Source organism: Eurypyga helias, unplaced genomic scaffold (assembly GCF_000690775.1).
Source record: "Eurypyga helias isolate BGI_N326 unplaced genomic scaffold, ASM69077v1 scaffold27242, whole genome shotgun sequence".
Taxonomy (NCBI): Eukaryota; Metazoa; Chordata; class Aves; order Eurypygiformes; family Eurypygidae; genus Eurypyga; species Eurypyga helias.
Window position 1 is genome coordinate 12513 of NW_010238287.1, and position 18026 is coordinate 30538.

Genomic DNA, 18026 nt, shown 5'->3' on the forward strand with positions numbered 1-18026 from the left:
CTTTTTTTAAACAAAAATCTTTTCTACCCTTGACATTGCAGTTTTAACACAGCTTATTAAGGAAAAAGGACACGCTTCAAAGAACAAACCCCAAACAAAGCAGTCTGTTTGGCCCCATCCTATACATTTTTCAAAAGCAGTCTAACCATGACAACGCCATAGTTAATAGGTATGAAAATTGGAGTACTTGAAAGAAGTTCTTATTCCAGTATATGCCCCATTTTTTATTTAGCTACCAATAGAAAATTTGCACATCTTGGCTATGTATCTTTTTATTATTATTTTAGAAAGTAGCTGAAGGGATGTGGACATAGCTGTTGAAGTTGATGCTCGAGGAGAATGTGATGGTGAAATGTATGTGAGATAACTGCCGCTAAGGTGTTGATTGTAAAAAAAAAAAAAAAAAAAAAGAAAACAACAAAAAACCACAAAAATTTAAAAAAAAGGAAAAACAAAAAATTAAAATTAAACAAGAAAAAAAGAAAAACAGTAAAGAAAAGGAGTGGATGCTCCATTTTTATTGAGCTGCTATGGATAAATTCCCAGCATGGTTTGAAAAAAAAAAAAATTAACATTGCTTTTCTGTATCTTTGTCATTGTGTTTTGCTGCTATTTTGTGGATCAGTTTTTTTTTTTTGTTATACAATGTCATATACTGCCATGTTATAGGTTTTAATTTTCTCATAGAAAATTATATTATTGACATCATTTTTTTTGTAGATTTTTTTATGTGATCAATTTTTACTTAAATGTGATTACTGCTCTATTCCAAAAAGGTTCCTGTTTCACAATACCTCATACTTCAGTTAACCGTGTCTAGACCAGGTTTTAATGTTTGTACACAGTGCCTCATAGTTCTACTGCAAACGGAAATGCATCGAACGTTACTCTGATTGGGTCTCGCGATTTGCAACTAGGTTGCATTAATTTAAAACCAGCAGACATTTCAGAAGATCAAGTAATGTCATTTTTTTTGTTACGCATTTTATAAAGCTGGATTCTTTGTCTGATCTGGGGTTTATTATCATAGTAGTTTTAAGCTGTGTTACTAGCCACATTGATATACGAAAGGTGCATTATAATATAACTCTTGTATGCCACCTGGTGTGGTCTCCCATCAGTTGGGACACATCATTTGGTATGATAGGTTATCTTCTGGAACTCTAAGTATTTTGTGTGTTTAATCTGTTATGATATACTAGGTTTTTTTTGTTTGTTTGTGGTTTTTTTTTTAATTATAGCATAATGCTAATTTAAAAAGCCTGTAAATCTCATAAATAAGCCAGCTAACAGAGTTGTATGCTGAAGAATAATCTAGCTGTTGCCTGTATGCTGCTAAACCAAAACAGAATTAGAGCTCATTGTGAGGCAAATGCAGTTAAGATCCTACATAGTGCATAAATAAAGCATTGCAATGCTACTAGCAGTCGCAGGACCCAGGAGGACTGGATACATTCTGTCCAAATTTCAGGAACATTTCTTACTGCTTACCTCATAAAACACTTCTGTTTGTGGCATCTCTGTGTCTCTGAACCAAACATGATTATTGAGTTAGTGCTTGTTGGTTATATTATGTGTAACACTGAGTGGCAGTGTGTACTGCAAATTTCTTTTAAAATATTGTATGTACTAAAAGGCCAAATCCAGATTAAGTGGGTTCACGTGCCAACAGAGATGCTTTATTTGTCACATTATTATAACAATCTGTAGTAAGCAAGCGATTAAGATTTGTACATTTTTATATTGTACTTATTGGCATCACTGGTCTGAAATGCACATTTTCACCAACAGACCTGTAACAGACAAGTTTCCAGCAAAAAAAACTAAAGTCTAGAAATAAAATTGGTAAAACCCAATGTCCACTTGTTGTCTTCTTTTTTTTTAGCTGCCTTCATGAATGCTGAACGGCAGTAACTACCTGATGGCAGTGAGTAAACCACAGCACATTTTCGGGTTGTGACTGTGCTTGAAGAGTTGCAGTGCTGAAACCCTTTTGTCACTATTTTAGGAAGCTGTAGGTGATTTTAGCAACGGGTGGGTGATTGCCTGTCACCATAATGGGTATTTTTAAAAAAGCCAAATACTGGTTTTGCTGAAAGCTTTTTTTTAAATGCCTGAGGTGTTTAAAAAAATACTCAAACTCCATTTGGTGGTTTTTTTTTCAATAAAAGGTAAAGTAGGTGTCGGATGGTACAGAATTCCTGTTTGTATTTATCACTGCAAGGTTTTGTGTCCTAGACTACCTTCACAGAAGATGGTTTGTTTTAGAAGTGGTAAGGTTCATCTGCCTTATTTTTCTTCCCTTCCCCTCTTACACAGATTTTGCATCTTATATTGTATCACTAAGATAATAAGGAATAAACCAGAAAAACATAAAAGCCTACTACAAATAGAAATCGTAGACAGAAATCATATATGGCTATAAAGTAAAATAAGAAAAAATTACAACCTGTGTCCCAATTCACATTCTAAAGTATCTCTGAAAACTGGGGATGCGTATTATGCGTTATTACAAGAGCTGCACGTGGCAGAAACAGTGTCTTCCTAGGTTAGAAGCTTGGCCATTCTCCAGTAGGTATTTGACTATTTACCTTATGAAAGTATTACTGTCTGAAAAAAACGAATCAATCTATGTAAAATGTCACATGCTTGTCTCTCCTGTCACAAATCAGAAGTGTACCGTCTGCCTCCTGAGCTTCTCATTGACTAAACTTCATGTTACAGCTGATTCTGTGCAGAAAGTACAGCAAAGGAAACGAAAAATGAAACTCCCAAGATAACACCTAACATGTTAATTATAATGTTTGTCTCAGTGCAATTAGCAGTAGATGGGAAACCATCTGCATCACAAGAATCCCAGTTCAGCCTGTACTGGCTTGTCGGTTTCCCCGTCCTTTCGGAGAAAACCAAATCAGGTGGGCTACTGGAAATCACAGATGACACAAGTAAAACAGTATCAATACTGTATACAGTACACACAGTATAGTGTGATCTGTAATTGTTTCCACTCGAAACTGGGAGCTCCTCAGCATGGTCCAGGCACACAGGTAGGCCACTGAGGAAGGTCCGTAGAGCAGCGAAAGAGTGACTTTAAAAACAGCGCAAGCCAAAGCTTAAACTTGGTCAGAAAAAGACACTCTTTTTCCACCCAGATCTTTTATCAGTTTCCTGCAAGATTTCAGCAGATTTAAAAAAAAAAAACACATAGCGGGAAAAAAAAAAAAGACTCACTTTTGCACCACTGATGGCTAACTCCTCTGATTTTAGATGTTTGAAAGTTGAGTGAAATCTCAATTTGGGACAAAAACCTTTTTGCTGATAAACAGTGGGAAATTTAAACCTGCATTTTGTTGGACATGTGAGGTGGGTTTTGCCTTCCCTTTCTGTTTTACAACCTCTGTTAAACCAACTGAAGTCTTCTGTGACTTAAGTAGGTTTAAGGCCACATAGTCAGCTGTGTTATTTACATCTTCCCTCCCTCAAACATCATCTCTAAATGCAGACTACTAAATCTGAACATGGGGTGAACTATGCCAGTATTACTCACATTGCAAAGGGCAGAAAGACAAGAATGTAGCAAGAAAAACAACATACTGTAGGCTGTAAAAAATACACATCCATCTAGGCTATACTGTAGCTTATTAAAGGGAAAAATACTGTATTTTCTTACATCAGATTGAGACGTGTACACAGAAAACACCTCCTCAGACCTCCAAAAAAATCTCAATTCCCCTGCTGAATTTAGACTGATTGAGAAGCTCGGACCTTTTATGAACACTTAAATTCATGCACTCTAATATTAAAGAATGAACAGGATGTGTTAAATGTAAAAACTCAGAACCTACTTGCATTCAAGCATATCTGGCATTTTCAGTGATGGAAAACTCCAGAAGATAGAGGAGAAAGTGAAGCTTGGAGCTATTATTTCAAAGGAGTCGCAGGAACGACCCAGGCATGTGGGCTAGATACTCTGATAAAGATTCCTGGCAACGTCACTGAAAAGTTACAATGGGACAAAGGCAGTAAAGCTGTAAGTGATGGCACTTTACTGAATTCCTGCCAGCATCATTTTATGGGAAATGTATCGCTTCAGACAAACATGGTACTTTTACAACCCCACAAATAGAACTGAAAATAGTAATTGCATTGGCATAACAAATAGATTCCCATCTGGCTTTCAACTGAGTTCCACACAATATTCCAATCAAATGATGAGAAAGGGATTGCAAATTAGTCAACTGGATTGCACTGATGGCGTGAGAGTTGCCAGACTTCCGATTTTGATCTTTAGGGTCAAGGAACACAAATTTAGGAGCAAGGCAGAAGTTATACTTTTGTTCCTTTTACGTGACACACATTAAAGAAGGAAAACAAAAATAGTTTCTTGGCGATTCCATTAGCATCTGCAGAGCCCTACTGAGATCTGTCCTACTTTTTGCCTGTGTGAAGACTATGTAATTAAAATTGTCTCATGTTTCAGGGAGGTCACTAAGTACTCACAGCCATCATCCTACTAAGCACTCTTACCTGAAGAGGGAACTACCAGCAAAGACTGTGCTCACGGCAAATCAGGAATAAGGCACACAGGCACCATCTTCACTCTGCATGGGCCCTGCTGATGCAGCAGCACTGTAGTGTGAGCAATAGATCTGCTCCTGGGGTACACACCACCACTTCCACCAAACTCCTGAAGCTGTTCTTAATGTGGTCTTTGCAGGACAGCCCCAGGCTGTGAGGGAGCAGTCACTACCATATGCAGGAAAACATTTCACGTTTCTCAAGTCGCCTCTCTGGACACAGGAGGCTGTTTTGTGGCTGCTAGATGTCCTCCCTCTCCCACAGTAGGAAAAAGCTACCTGAGTGGATTTCTTCTCCTTCTCATTTTAATTACGGCTTATGTTATTTTTATTATTTACAATAATATCCTTGAAGAAATACAACAATTAGTATTTATTTCAGACAAAATGATCCACATAGTGATCAATCTCAAAACCAGAACACCAGTCTGTCCACTCGAAGACTGGAGTAGAAAACTGTATTCCCATCATATTCAAAATACTTGCTAATGGACAGTCACAGCAGTCTCTTTCCTGCTAACATGTCTGTCAAGGGGTGAAGCCTACCTGAAGGCTGCCCAGTCAAATGAGAACTTGACTACATCTGTTCAGCTCTGACTAATCTGGCATGAACTGGAAAACAAAGAAGCAACATAAAAACTTCATTAGGCAACGGTTGCTAAATTCACACTTGGTATCACATCTGGGGTGGGTGACTCAAGGGTGGTAGGAACCTTCTCCCCACCAGTAACTAACTGTACATATGGAAAAAGTCAGAGGGAATGGCCTGGGACAGCTTGTGCTGGAAAATACATAAAGCAGTAACTGGTTAAGAGGGTAAGCCCTGAGGGTCAGAGAGCGCTCCGAGTACAGAACTCAACCAAAGGATGAATTGCTACACGCACAGGCCAAGCTGCAAGCCAGGACCTGACACGCCAATTGGTTGGAGCCCTCTTCTCCTGGGTCCACGTGGTGAGGGCCTTGGCTTTGATTTGTGCGTGTAGCGTGCATCACAGAACAGAAACTGCTATCCACTCACCCTTCCAAACCTGCTAAGTAAATACATTTTAGACTGTATGTTGCTGAGTGGTGGTTTTGTTATTTCATCCATCCCACCCGACTGCCCCGGACACATGTCTTAATCCATCCACAAGCTCTACTCCATTAAAAGCTTTGTCTCCTACAACAGCTAATACGTTACCCACCATAAGGATGTTATTTGTAACATTAGCACCCATCTTCAAGGACCGGGGCCGAGATGGACAAAGCATTTAACAGACCACTGGAGCATTACGACAACTCACCTGTGCCAGCACCGACCGAGTGACCCAGTGTCCGAAGTCACTACTCAGAGCAAACTGTCTGACATGCACAATTGAGCTTTTTGATGGTTTATTTCTCCTTTTATTAGATTTTATCACTGCAGGCTGTGTGCATGACGGGTACTATTTTTGAAAAGGTTTTTTGCTCCTTGAACACCCGCAGGCTGTAAGGTTCATCCCTTACGGACAGTATCTTCCCAGTATAAGCAGAAGGGTTCACCTGCCTTCCCTCCCGCGTGATAGCGCTCAACAGTGCTGCAGTCAAACAAGTGTATGCAAAGGCTCACATCTTTGTGGAAGCACAGGTTCTCTCATCCTCCAACAACTTTCCAATGACCTAAATATAGTTCTCCATGTTTTTAAATCCCTCTGAAAACCTGCATAAGGTGTCTTGAAGGATCTCCTTCCACTTCTCCCATGCTTCTGCTGAAGAACAACTTCAGGGAAATCACCAGTCAAAGCTCCTTGATAAAGTCTCTCCACATTTTTCTCTTAACACAATTTTTTTTCCCCTCTCATTACTTTGACAAATAATGATGTTACTGGATTTTTGTGAAGTTTGTCCTCATTTTACTGCATAAGAAGAGCAAGACGTAGAACTATAATGGGCCAGATCTCAACATGTGGTTCTAACAATGTACCTGTGGTGAAGCAGGGTTACAAATCCCCAAACGGTGCTCAAATCATCCTCCACCTTATTCAGCTGCTCAGGATATGACACAGAAAACAACGCCCTAAGTCCATGTGGTTTTAGGTTTACAGTGCACTGCAGCATAACCAAGGTGTCCTCAAGAAGGAAAGAGACTGCAGACATAACCTCTAGCTCTGCTTAAAAGTGACATACTATTATATCGATGCTTAGTTTCAGTCGTTTGGCTTTTACTTGTATTTCAGAAACTGTCAAGTTATTGTTAACAGTAAGTTCTGTATGTGTGTTTTTAAAGGAGATAAATGTGGTCTGAAAAATTCAACGTCTGCACATACATTGCGGAAAAAAAAAAGCCAGTTGAGAGAACAATGTAGGCATGTGTTTTTAAACTACTGTTCGCGCAGTCTGATCAGGACTGTGTGACACAGTATACAGTGTTTTGTCATCCAAGGAATGTCTTTGATCAAGAGTTTATGCAAGAAGGAAAAAAAAGCCATGAAACCCTAATCCGTTCCCACAGTCCAGTAAACGTGAGCTGGACAAACAGTGGACAATAGCAGTAAAGCTTGCTGCTGGAACAATAGCTGCCACTAAAAAAATTAAAGGGTTGCTGACTCACAGGTCCTACAGTCAAGAAAGATTCCATGCAGTGTTGATTATTCCCCAGAAACCTGAAGATGCTGAAGGTTAAAAACTGTAATTATTATATTGAGATAAAGCAGCCAAATATGCTGCTAAGTAATAAAACATGAAAGCCAGTGACAGATACTGATGTGGATTCTGTCTAGTGCAGGGTGAGGATGCAGAGACTGAATAATCAGTTTTCTTTCTGCCTAAACACTTTGATAAAAGTAAATGCTGTAATTCTGTTATAAACAAACATCAGTTTAATTCTTTCAGTCAGTACACCACTATTTCAGATGCCATCCCTATAAATTCTGCGATCAAGCTGTCTAATTTTTCTAGGCAAAAGCTATATGCTATTTCTTATAGCTGTCCAGAAATCTTCAAGGAAATTTTGCCATGCCAAAAAGAGATACACAAAATTACATGTTATTGGTTAATTCTATGTGTATATGAAACCTACATACTAAAACAAATAAACACATTGTATAGCAAGCCACTTCTAAATCAACTGGCACTTATTATGGCTCTTTTTTTTTTCTTTCATACATTTTATGAGAAAGAACAGGTACTAATTTATGTTAATAAAGCTTTCCAAAGTCTCTTATGTTGGCTGTGTTTCACATAAGTTTACTGACCATGTTTCCTTCTGCATGGTATTACATCATTTGGTAGAGCTCTGTGTGTGTTCAAGAGTTGTAAAGTACTTAAAGAATCTTAGGATGGAAACACACTGCAAGAATGTTGTTATTATTACACTCGGAGAATATACATTCCTGTGATTAAGGTAGGAATATCCGTAATGTAACGCCAAAGAGAGATTCAAGTTAACTACAAAAGAACTAACTGTATAAGCAGTGTTAAAACAGAGCTAATTTGGATATTTAACAGCACTGTACATCAGCTGGGTCAGTGCTTTGTTCTAACACAGGGATACTCTTTACGCTGCATTAACCTGTCTTTAATTTCAGCCCAGATATCACCCCATTGCAGTGCAGTCTAGACAAGCCCAAACAATCCAAGAGTTCCAAGATCTCTTCCTGTCTCTGCTAAGGAAACCATCACGTTCCACTCTGAGCAGATGGAGTTACAGAAGACTGCTTGCAAAATAGCGCACAAAGCTTTTTTCTTATTATTTTTGATGTCAGTAGAGACCGAGCTGGTTCTGCAATGCCAAACACTGGGACACACTGAAGCACCTGAGCACCAGAATGATGTATAAAGGTCAACTAGAGCAATCCTAGACACCAATACTTGCAACTGGAAACCTGCCACGTAACTCATTTCACACCTCCCAGATCTGTTTTCTCTGCTGATACACACATTCCTGTGATAATGCGTATCATCGTAACGTTACCCACTGAAAACACCCCAACAACTCTGGCAGGTTTTAAAATGAGAATCTTCATGCTAACTTGCTACACTGTGAAAGCTGATGTTTCAGACTGTAATTAGACCAGAACCCAGTGCCGTTAAGAAGTTGCAAAGGGCAGTATTCAAAAGGCACTAACACTCAAACTGAGTAGCACCCAGAATATGAAGAACTATAATATTAATGAAAATAGTAAGCCTTTTCTTTCAAATCTAAGCCCTTAAGACCAGGGTGAGATATGGCACCACTTTTCTGTGAGAATAAACTCAAAAGAACTAGAAAATAATCAAAGATTGTTAAATCAGATCTTGAAACAGAAGGCCTCTGAGTAAATAAATATTAGATCCAGGACTGTAGTTGCACAATTTTTATAAATAAAATATTCCATTTTTAATGCTCTTTTCTTGTAATACTTTAATGTGGAGATAGGTATTAAAACTTTACATTCAAAAAGGACTCAGAAAGGGAGGTAGATGCATACAGAACAAAACAATGTCAACACAACAGGATTTATGGATTAAAACCCTTAAAAATTCAGATTATTTAATCTCTTTCTATGGGGTAAGGCACATTTCATTTCTTACTCTAAAGTACTGTGGAGTATCAAGGTACAGGCAGACTTTTGACAGATGGATCTGTCAAAAAAAAGCTGTGTTTACAGCCAAAGTGGAAATAAGCATTTATAAATACATCATGGGGCTCAAACTCTCTCCTGAATCTCTTCAAAACCCAAAACCTATAGGTTTATAAGCTTTGGAACTGATCTACTGAAAAATTAAAACTCAAGAGTTTTAGCTCAACATAATCTACATATTTAAAAAGAGTTAATAAATATGTGCTACCTTTCTAGAAATAAAGACACAGACCAAAATAAGCACTTTTCTCACCAAAAATAATCCTAGAGTGTGTATAAACCCGTCTATTTTTCTTCCTCTAAATGGCATATATCCAGAAAGCTAGCAACAAGAGTTTGCACAGGTTCTACGTGCATACTAGAACACACTATTGTTCATGTATTTCATACCTCAAGAGCAATCAGATCAAAGAGTCACCTACCCAAACAAGGCACGCCAAACCGGGAAGCCAGGCTGCCCTTACGCATCCACAGGTAAATACCACCACCTTGTTTCAGAGAACCGTAACAGAATTTGAATGAGCAGACAACACCTACAGGGTGGATTTTTAAGTGAACATTTGCATACCTGGATTTTTTTCACCCATTTCAGTTGATTACAGATGTTCATTCAAAGCTGAAATTGATCCCCTTCACATTACAGTGTACAACGAAGGGAAAATAAGTACACTGCTTAATGAAGATAGAACAAGTGTTTTATTCATTAATTTTACTAGGCAACTTTAACAAACTCCAGCCTGTTGGGTTTTTGTTTTCTTTTTTTCTACTGTACTGATGTAGTACAATGACACAGATAACCTACAAAGTCAGATTTACATGTTCTAGTGATTTGGTATCAGTTGATGCCACGGCTATAAGCCAGCACTGAATCAGCATGCAATTCTGAAGGGAATGAATTCACTGTGGTCCATTTACCATTCCCTCCTGATGCCTCAAAGCGCACTATTTCTTGTAATCATTACAGACTGTAGAAAGAAAAAGTGCAAGTCTTCCAGGCTGCAGTGACTTTGGTACACTAGCAGCAATTAGCTTTGTATCTACCTTTTAATGAAATTCTGCATTCTACAACATCAGCTGAGAAGATCATAAAGAAACAAAACCAAGCTAGAACGCAGCCCAGGCAAGTCAGAAATTTCTAAGTTAGATGTTTCAAACATTCCTCCCTAACTGCTGAGCAATAACTAGTGATGGTGAATACAGCAGTGCATTTTTAAGCCTCAGCAACTTCAGGAATTGTAGCAGAAATTTTCCGTCTTAACTGTTCTTAATAGATCAAGTACTTCTGCAACACCTCAAACCTGTGTGGTGATACAGCACAGAGCCACAACGTCCCACTTTAATAACAGCCAACATTATAATCTACCAGGTTGCATTTTTTCCCATCCGTTTTCCACCTTTTTTTTTTTTACAGCAATACTGAAGTGGCCCAGTCAAGCATTCAAACCAGGAAATGTCCGAATGGTCCATGAAAGCTTTATTTAGGCTCTCTGTACAAGGATCTTCTGATAGAGTCTGATTAGAATGTAACTTGCTTCCACCAGTGCTGCCCATTCAAGACACTGGATGAGTAAACAGGGTGTGAAACTAATGAAGCCACTTGTAAGAGCTTTTCCTTTGTCACAGACTTTAGGAAGGTGTTAACAAAACAGGAAAGGCATCAAGAGAAACCATATGCTTGTGTCTCACAAAGGTGAATACCATTTTAAGAACTCTGTCTTTTTCCAAATCTTGGTTAATTCTCTCCCCACCCCCCAACAGAATTCTCACTGGCTCAAGCACACATCTTACACAGGTGTTTGCTAATAATATTCCTCATTTTCTAGGGGAGTCACCTGGGAAACACAAGCAAAAATGCAAAAAAGCTCGGTACTCACAGCCACTCCCAACGCGGGCAAGAAGCACGTTCTGAAGTATTCCAGTACTCAAAGCACAACATTTATTGGGAACGAGTCACACAGACATCTTACACTGGTTAAGTCTCATCAGTGCTCTTGATGGAACCTGGGCTTTAACTCCTCAGCTGTAAATAAGGTATAAAAATAGCCCTGCAATATGCTGTGTCTACTCCACTGTTACAGCCCTGAATATCATAGAAAACCCCACAACTCTGTTGCAGAAAACAGTTTAAAAACTTGGCACCAAAGAAAACATACGACTACATACCCAACAGAATTTTTAACCATTCCTCATTTAATAAACACCATCAGGCCCATACAAGACATGAGACAGAAGATAGTCAGAAAAATACAGACTTGTGGAATAAGAGACTCCATCAGTATGTAAACACATAGGGAGCTACAGTAAAGACCTAACAGGCAACCTGTCATATCCCAGTCTGAAACCCTGGTTGCTACAATCTTTATAGTTAAATATGCATATATATACTTATATAATAATTAGAATAATATTAATTCATTATTAAAGCAATACAAGAAAATCAGCCACTAAGCCAATTTTCGAAGTATGTCACTGACGACTTGATCTGCAAAGATCCTTCCTCTCCTTACTGGAACAAAAATAAGTTTGTTTTCAACAGGGTCTCTAGAGCAGCACTTTGCATATAACCTACATTATCACACACTTCTATTGATCAGATGCTTTGCAGATACTTTGAGCTCTCACATCCCTTCCCCTTGCTTTTACATGCAGTTTTGTAAACCATGTACAAAGACTCCAAAAAAGTGTATTTTAAAACACGAAAACTTAGACCTCCCGAGTTCACTTCTCTTTGTATTACCACTCAGAAGAACAACAAAACTGCCTTTTTTAGACCAAGATGCAGGGGTAGTTTATTAAAAGCATAATCCACAGATTTCAACACAAAGATTTTGAGTCAAAATTAGTCACAGGTGAATGTCTAGTGCGTTTCATTGATTTGAAGTAAACGGGTAAAATACTTTGATTTGCAAAAATAAAGTGGTGTGTGGATGCAGAGACAACTTTTTCAAATTTCAATTCCTCTGAGGTGTTTATAAAGCCAAATTAGCCTTCTCTTCTCTAGCATGTGATGGTTTTTGTTTTGTGCCTCTCTATGTAATGAGATTACAGGGTTGGCCATTTTATTTTGCCTTTATCTTCAGGTACTTGCAGTTTGGTGCTTGTTCTGGTTCCCAGTGGTTTAGCTGCATAACAATTAAAAGCCAGCTGTGCTCAAACTGCCCTAAATGAGACCATCAATGCTGCCACATCCGTTCCAAAGTCTCAAATGAGGAAACAAGTCACAAATGGATATCCTCAATATCACTCTATTTCGAAGAAATTCACCACTTAATTAGAAGAGCTGTATCCTATGTTCTGTACTCTCTATTTTAATAACTTCTGTCTATATGAATATTGGTGAACTCTTACACAAGACAACGACCTCATCCACTAGATGGCCCTGACGCTCACGATGTGTATTAAAGCTGGCTGAAGGCTTGCACACGCAAGGCAACTTGAACAAGGCACACCTGCACACTCGGGCAACAGCGCAACTTGAACAAGGTACACCAGCAGCCAGCTCTTAACTGGCACACCTGCACACTCGGGCAACAGCCAAAAAGTAAAAGATTATTTTGAAAGAAGTTGATGCATATGCACACAACTCCCTCCACGCAGTCAGCAAAACTCTATTTTCACACTCCAAAATCTTAAAATTTTAGCAGAATGCAGGTCCTTCGTGCCCCAGGATACACAGAGCACGCTCTAAGAATTCAATGTGCTTATTTTCTTGTATAACAAAAAAGCTGTGGAGTAAAGCAGAACTGAGGCACGAAGTTGTGCTGTTCCATGATGTGGCCATATTAAAACGTGTCCTTCACCTGAGATACTTTACCCTGCATACAGCTTCCACCACCCATGGCAGTCACACCTGTCTTTATGAAGCCACACTATGCTATAAAGTAGCAAGACGTGCAAAGTTACAATTAATAGAAGGTTTTTTAGAATTCATTATATAACTGTATTGCAACTGGCATGCAAAGACATCCAGCAGCCCATCTGAAAATGTCTCAGGTAAAATGATTGCCTGTATGTCCCAAACTAACATGATTAATTACACTTAACTGACGGTATCATTTTTTGGAGTGAGACTAAAGAGTACATTTTCAAGACTGGAAAATAAAACCTATTCCTTGCTCAAAGGTACTAATACACACTAAATCAGTAGCACAACTCTTCTGGTAGCCATGTTTCCCTTAGCACTTAAATTGTTAGCGTTTTGGGGGGTTTGGAGGGTTTTGGGTTTTTTTGCCCCACACTAGATTCAGTCTGCAGAATTAGTGGAAAGTGCACATTTCATGCTCTGAGCTGCAGCTACTTTACGAGCAGGTATCTTTAATCTCTCCCCTTCACATTGTGACTTCATGTGTCACTCCGTCTTTTACCCACAAAAATGTTTCTACTGCAAAGTCCGCAGGGAATTGATTATATTTTACTTCACCTACAGTATCCACACATTGTGTGAACTGAAAGATCTGCATACACAGATTTTTAAATAACATACACCCTTTAAATAAGGAAACTGCAAATGCCTATGTTTTCCTTTTGAGGTATTAATCTGTCAGTGCACGGCTAGTGAGGAATTAAAGCAAGTATTTCCATTTACATACTAGTGTTTCAGTGATCCTAAATAAAACTTGGAGATAATAAATATTAAATGACACATGGAAAGTACTATTGCAAGTGCAATGTTTTTCCCTTTCCCCTTTAATATTTAGCACCTTTTCACTATTTTGATTTTGTTTAAAATGAGAGTAGATAAACACTTTCCCAGTTATCTGTTCTTATAATGTTTCTTCTTTGGTCATCCATGTTTACCTCCATCTGATACCTTCAAAACGTTAGTGAAGATCTGCCAGCACCCATTCTAAAATCAGACTGAATATTTAGCATTGAACAAACCTAAAAAAGAATACATGAAAGTGTTTCTAAACATCTGTTTTCCTCAAGAAGAATGTTCAACACAACTCTCAATGCCTCCATTTTTCTTCTTCTGGTCCCATTTGTAGTTCATGGTCAAATAATATTTTCAATTTTCCTTTTAAAGGATCTTTAATTTTGCATTTGATATCAGTTGGAGAAGTTTCAAAATTCGAGTATTTTCACTTAATTCTCTTCAAGTATTTTACTATGATTGCAAAAGGAGAACAATAATTGCTCCACACCAATACTGTGGTTTTGGGTCAATTTAGAAATGAAAGATTCTCAGAAATTAATACCATTTTGTGCTAAAATAACAACTTAATCCTACAAACCTGTTTAAATTTTCCTCTGATTTTTTCCAGATCTTCTTGAAGCTTATCATAAGTGGGGTCTTCATATGGGAATTTTTGAATCATCCCGATTAATGAATCCAGAGCCTTTATCTTTTTGCTACCAAAAAAAAAAATCAAAACAGAAAAAATGAACCTACCACAGATTTTTCTTCAGTCTGTTAATATGAAAATTATACTAATACTTACATATAATAATTCAAAGTATGGAACCCAGCCCTCCAACCTTCTTTAATTCAACTCCTCCCATATGGCTCACTAGGAGTGTGTATGTGATACACATTTAAGCCATAATCAGAAATTAAGCTGTAGCACAACTGACAAAGGTAAGGTTTCCCTTTTAACTTCCCTGCCAAAAGTTGAGAAATATTCAAGAATCTTCAGAAATATAGATTAGATGACTGAGCAAAATAAAGCAATGCAATAAAGAGAGTTTACTAGGATACATATCAGAATGGCTGACAGTATTGTGGCAATGCTGTCAGATATATTTATCAAAACTGGACAGAAAAAAATGGAGGAAAGAATGAAAGACATAGAAAAACATATGTTGGAAGGGACAGCTGGAGGTCATCTAGTCCACCTTCTGCAGAAGCTGGACTAACTTCAAAGCTCGATAAGGTTGCTCAGGGCCATCTAAAAAATTTTTGGAAGGAAACCTACAAAGTTGGGAGTTTTTAGAGTTTCTCTGGACAGCTTGTCCCAGCGCTCAGCTGCTTGCACTGGGCAGAACCTTCTCCTTATGCTCCATTAGAACTTGTTTCAAACTGTGAAAGTTGCCTATTGTTCTTTCACTGTGCACCTCTGCAAGGAAGATGTCCCCACCTTCTCTAGAACTTCCCCTTATGTAGTACAACTGTGTATCTCCCCTGTCTTCTCTCCTCCAGGCTGAAGAAACCCAAGTTCCCATGTCCTTGTTTCAGTATCACTTTGTCCAGCATGTAATACCACCCTTTCTTCTGTTCGTCAGTATTTCTTTGGTACTGGGTAAGAGGCAAAACTGGACACTGTAATTTGAAACAGTATAGTAATTTTTTATAACCTCACCTGTTCTTTTCATCCGTTAATTTCTGGAGCAGACACTGCCACGTCAGTGCAAACCCAAGGTAGGAGCCAATCTGCGAACGTGTAAGAATGTCATAAGGGAAAGAAACCAAACCAGCTTGTAATATACGTAGTCAAACAAAAATAAAGCACTACATTGTATCCCATTCTTCAGGAATCAAATCACTGCATATACAAACATCTTCCTGCACTAGAAAGTTCAGTCCTAATTTATCCTAGTCTAATTTACTATCTGTGTTAATACAGAGTCAGAAAACTTCTCGTAAGAATCTGTTTAGCATCAGAGGACAAAATGCTTAAAATGCAGCACAAAGAGCCTGCAAACCACTTCCGAGTGGAGTGGGAGTGTTTGGTAGTCCCAGTCTTCTGTTAGTCAGGTTTGTTAAAGAACACAGTGGACGTTGTTTTTAAGGCACAAACACGGGTTTGGGAGTTAACATCCCATTAAGTGCTGAAGCATATTTGAAGTGAGGCTTCCAGTTACTTTTTGTTGACAGAAATGTAACTTGCGTGCCCCAAAACTACTTGGAGACCCAAAGTAAACAGAGACAACTGCCAGATATGGCAGTTACCACTGCTGTAAAAGCAAGCTACTGTGGTAAAATGCACCTGGCCCCTGGACCCCGACTTCTCAGGTTAATTTGCACTGTCCTACCACAGGGGAGCAGTGCAAATCTCCTGCTTCAGCCCAAGCAGCTACGTGTCTAAGCCTGCCTGAAGGATGTGCCCAAAACCAGACACGCTTTAATTATAATATCTTACTTTAATTATCTATTAAGCAAGGCCAGCATCAGATCAGAATCACAATTTTGCTCAAGACACAAAATAGGCTGAGTGCTCCAAGGTTACCCAAGTCACTCTTCCTCTCATGTAACGTGACTCGCTGTCCTCTGGAGCTTCCACAATATAAACAGATTAGAGCCCTTCTCTATTATGGTCTGTCTAGGACCATTTGGTATAAAACTGTCTAGTTTTTGAGGCTGCTGTTTAACATTCTTATCTTGGAACTACAGAGTTGTAGCATTAAACAGGAGAACATTTCATCATCATACATCTCTCATGCCCAAATGCAACCCAAAAAATTATGATAAACTGTCAAATTCTGAAAACATGGTTATCTTTTCTACTTCAAAACAGATTAATGCCATTGCTACTGTTTTTTCTGTAGGTAATTAACTTTCTGAAACCTGAAAATAGCAAAAGGGCAAAATGCCAAATTACCCAAAGGTCTTCAATAGATCAGATACATTTAGATTTGTGGTGCTGTACTTGAAATAAGGCCTTGCATTAATCCTGTAGTACAACTTCCCATCGAAGCGGAAAAAATCCAGTTGAGGTACAAAAATACTGTAGCTACATTGTACAGCCCTGAACACACTCCATGTTATAATAAACTTGAGCCAGACATATGAGACAAGTCAAGGTGCCTCACCACCACCCTCTGGTCTTTTTATTTCTAGGGCCACCGTCTGGTAACATACAGAACGGACTCCATCTACTAAAGAATAATTGTGTCTCCAACAAAAAAAATCTCCCTATATTAGAAATAACAGAGAGTGCAACAGAGATATCCAAAACTGCCCCTTTACAGTTCTCCACCCAAGATGTCTCAGCATTCCATGGTTTTGCCTAATGCTGAGCCACAGGAGATGGCACAGAGAGGGGGGAGGGGACACTTTAGCCACAATTTCAGGCTTTCAAAATAAATGTGCAGTTGATCATGGGATTTTTTTTTTCCTCCAACAAGACTGTCTGATTTTGCCTCTTCTTATCATCCGTTTCAGAAAAAAACCCTTAACCCATAGAACAAGCAAGCTCAGAAAACACAAACCCATGTATTTAACTGTTCAAATCAAAATACCAGCTTTAGTTTTATTGGCCCTCTCGGACACATACATAGCAGGCCTCAGACTACCAACGTGTCAGGCTTACGCAACAGTTTCTGTGTTTCAGTAATTTTTTAACAACAAAAACATTGCGATTCTGAAGTATTTTTTCCATTTACCTCAGACCCAATCCTGGCACCATGGAGTGATCCATACCTCCTTCCCTCAACAACCCCAAGGTGAGTGCCTTCAGCATATCCCTCCTGATACCCTTCACCATGAAACCTGTAATGACAGAAGTGTAATTTTTAGCACCTATTTTCACTTCATATCAAACTCACACGGCGCACGAGCAATTCACACAACACCACCATGCTGTATCATCTCTGAAACAGAACTGTCCCTATTCAAAAATATCACATAACGCTGATTTAAGACGCAGTTATGCACACTGTCGTTTTTTCAAACAAGATAATAGTAATTTCCCCAAGAACAAGGCACTCCGGAATCCAGCTCAGTATAACCAGAATAACGCCACTAACTACAAGCTGATAACTCCAGCTCAAGTGGAAGAGCCGAGATCGAGCAGGTCGATCATTCGGCAAGAGAAAAGGGAATTTTTTCCCACCCTTATCCTTCCTCGTCACTTCCCCAGGTCATTACCCGCCCTTCGCCCCTCGCATTTTCCTCACAGTTCCTACTCCCGGCTGTGGAAGGCCAGACCCA

The 18026-nt window shown here is 38.8% G+C and overlaps 1 protein-coding gene across 1 annotated transcript; it reads right to left on the minus strand.

Moving 5' to 3' along the window:
* Window positions 1-13969: 13969 nt before the first annotated feature.
* Window positions 13970-17585, minus strand: ORAOV1 (oral cancer overexpressed 1; the record flags this gene model as incomplete). Its single annotated transcript, XM_010147806.1, has 4 exons — window positions 13970-14038; window positions 14392-14509; window positions 15457-15527; window positions 17480-17585. Coding segments are annotated over 4 exons (364 nt in total), but the record flags the coding sequence as incomplete, so codon positions are not given.
* Window positions 17586-18026: the final 441 nt, after the last annotated feature.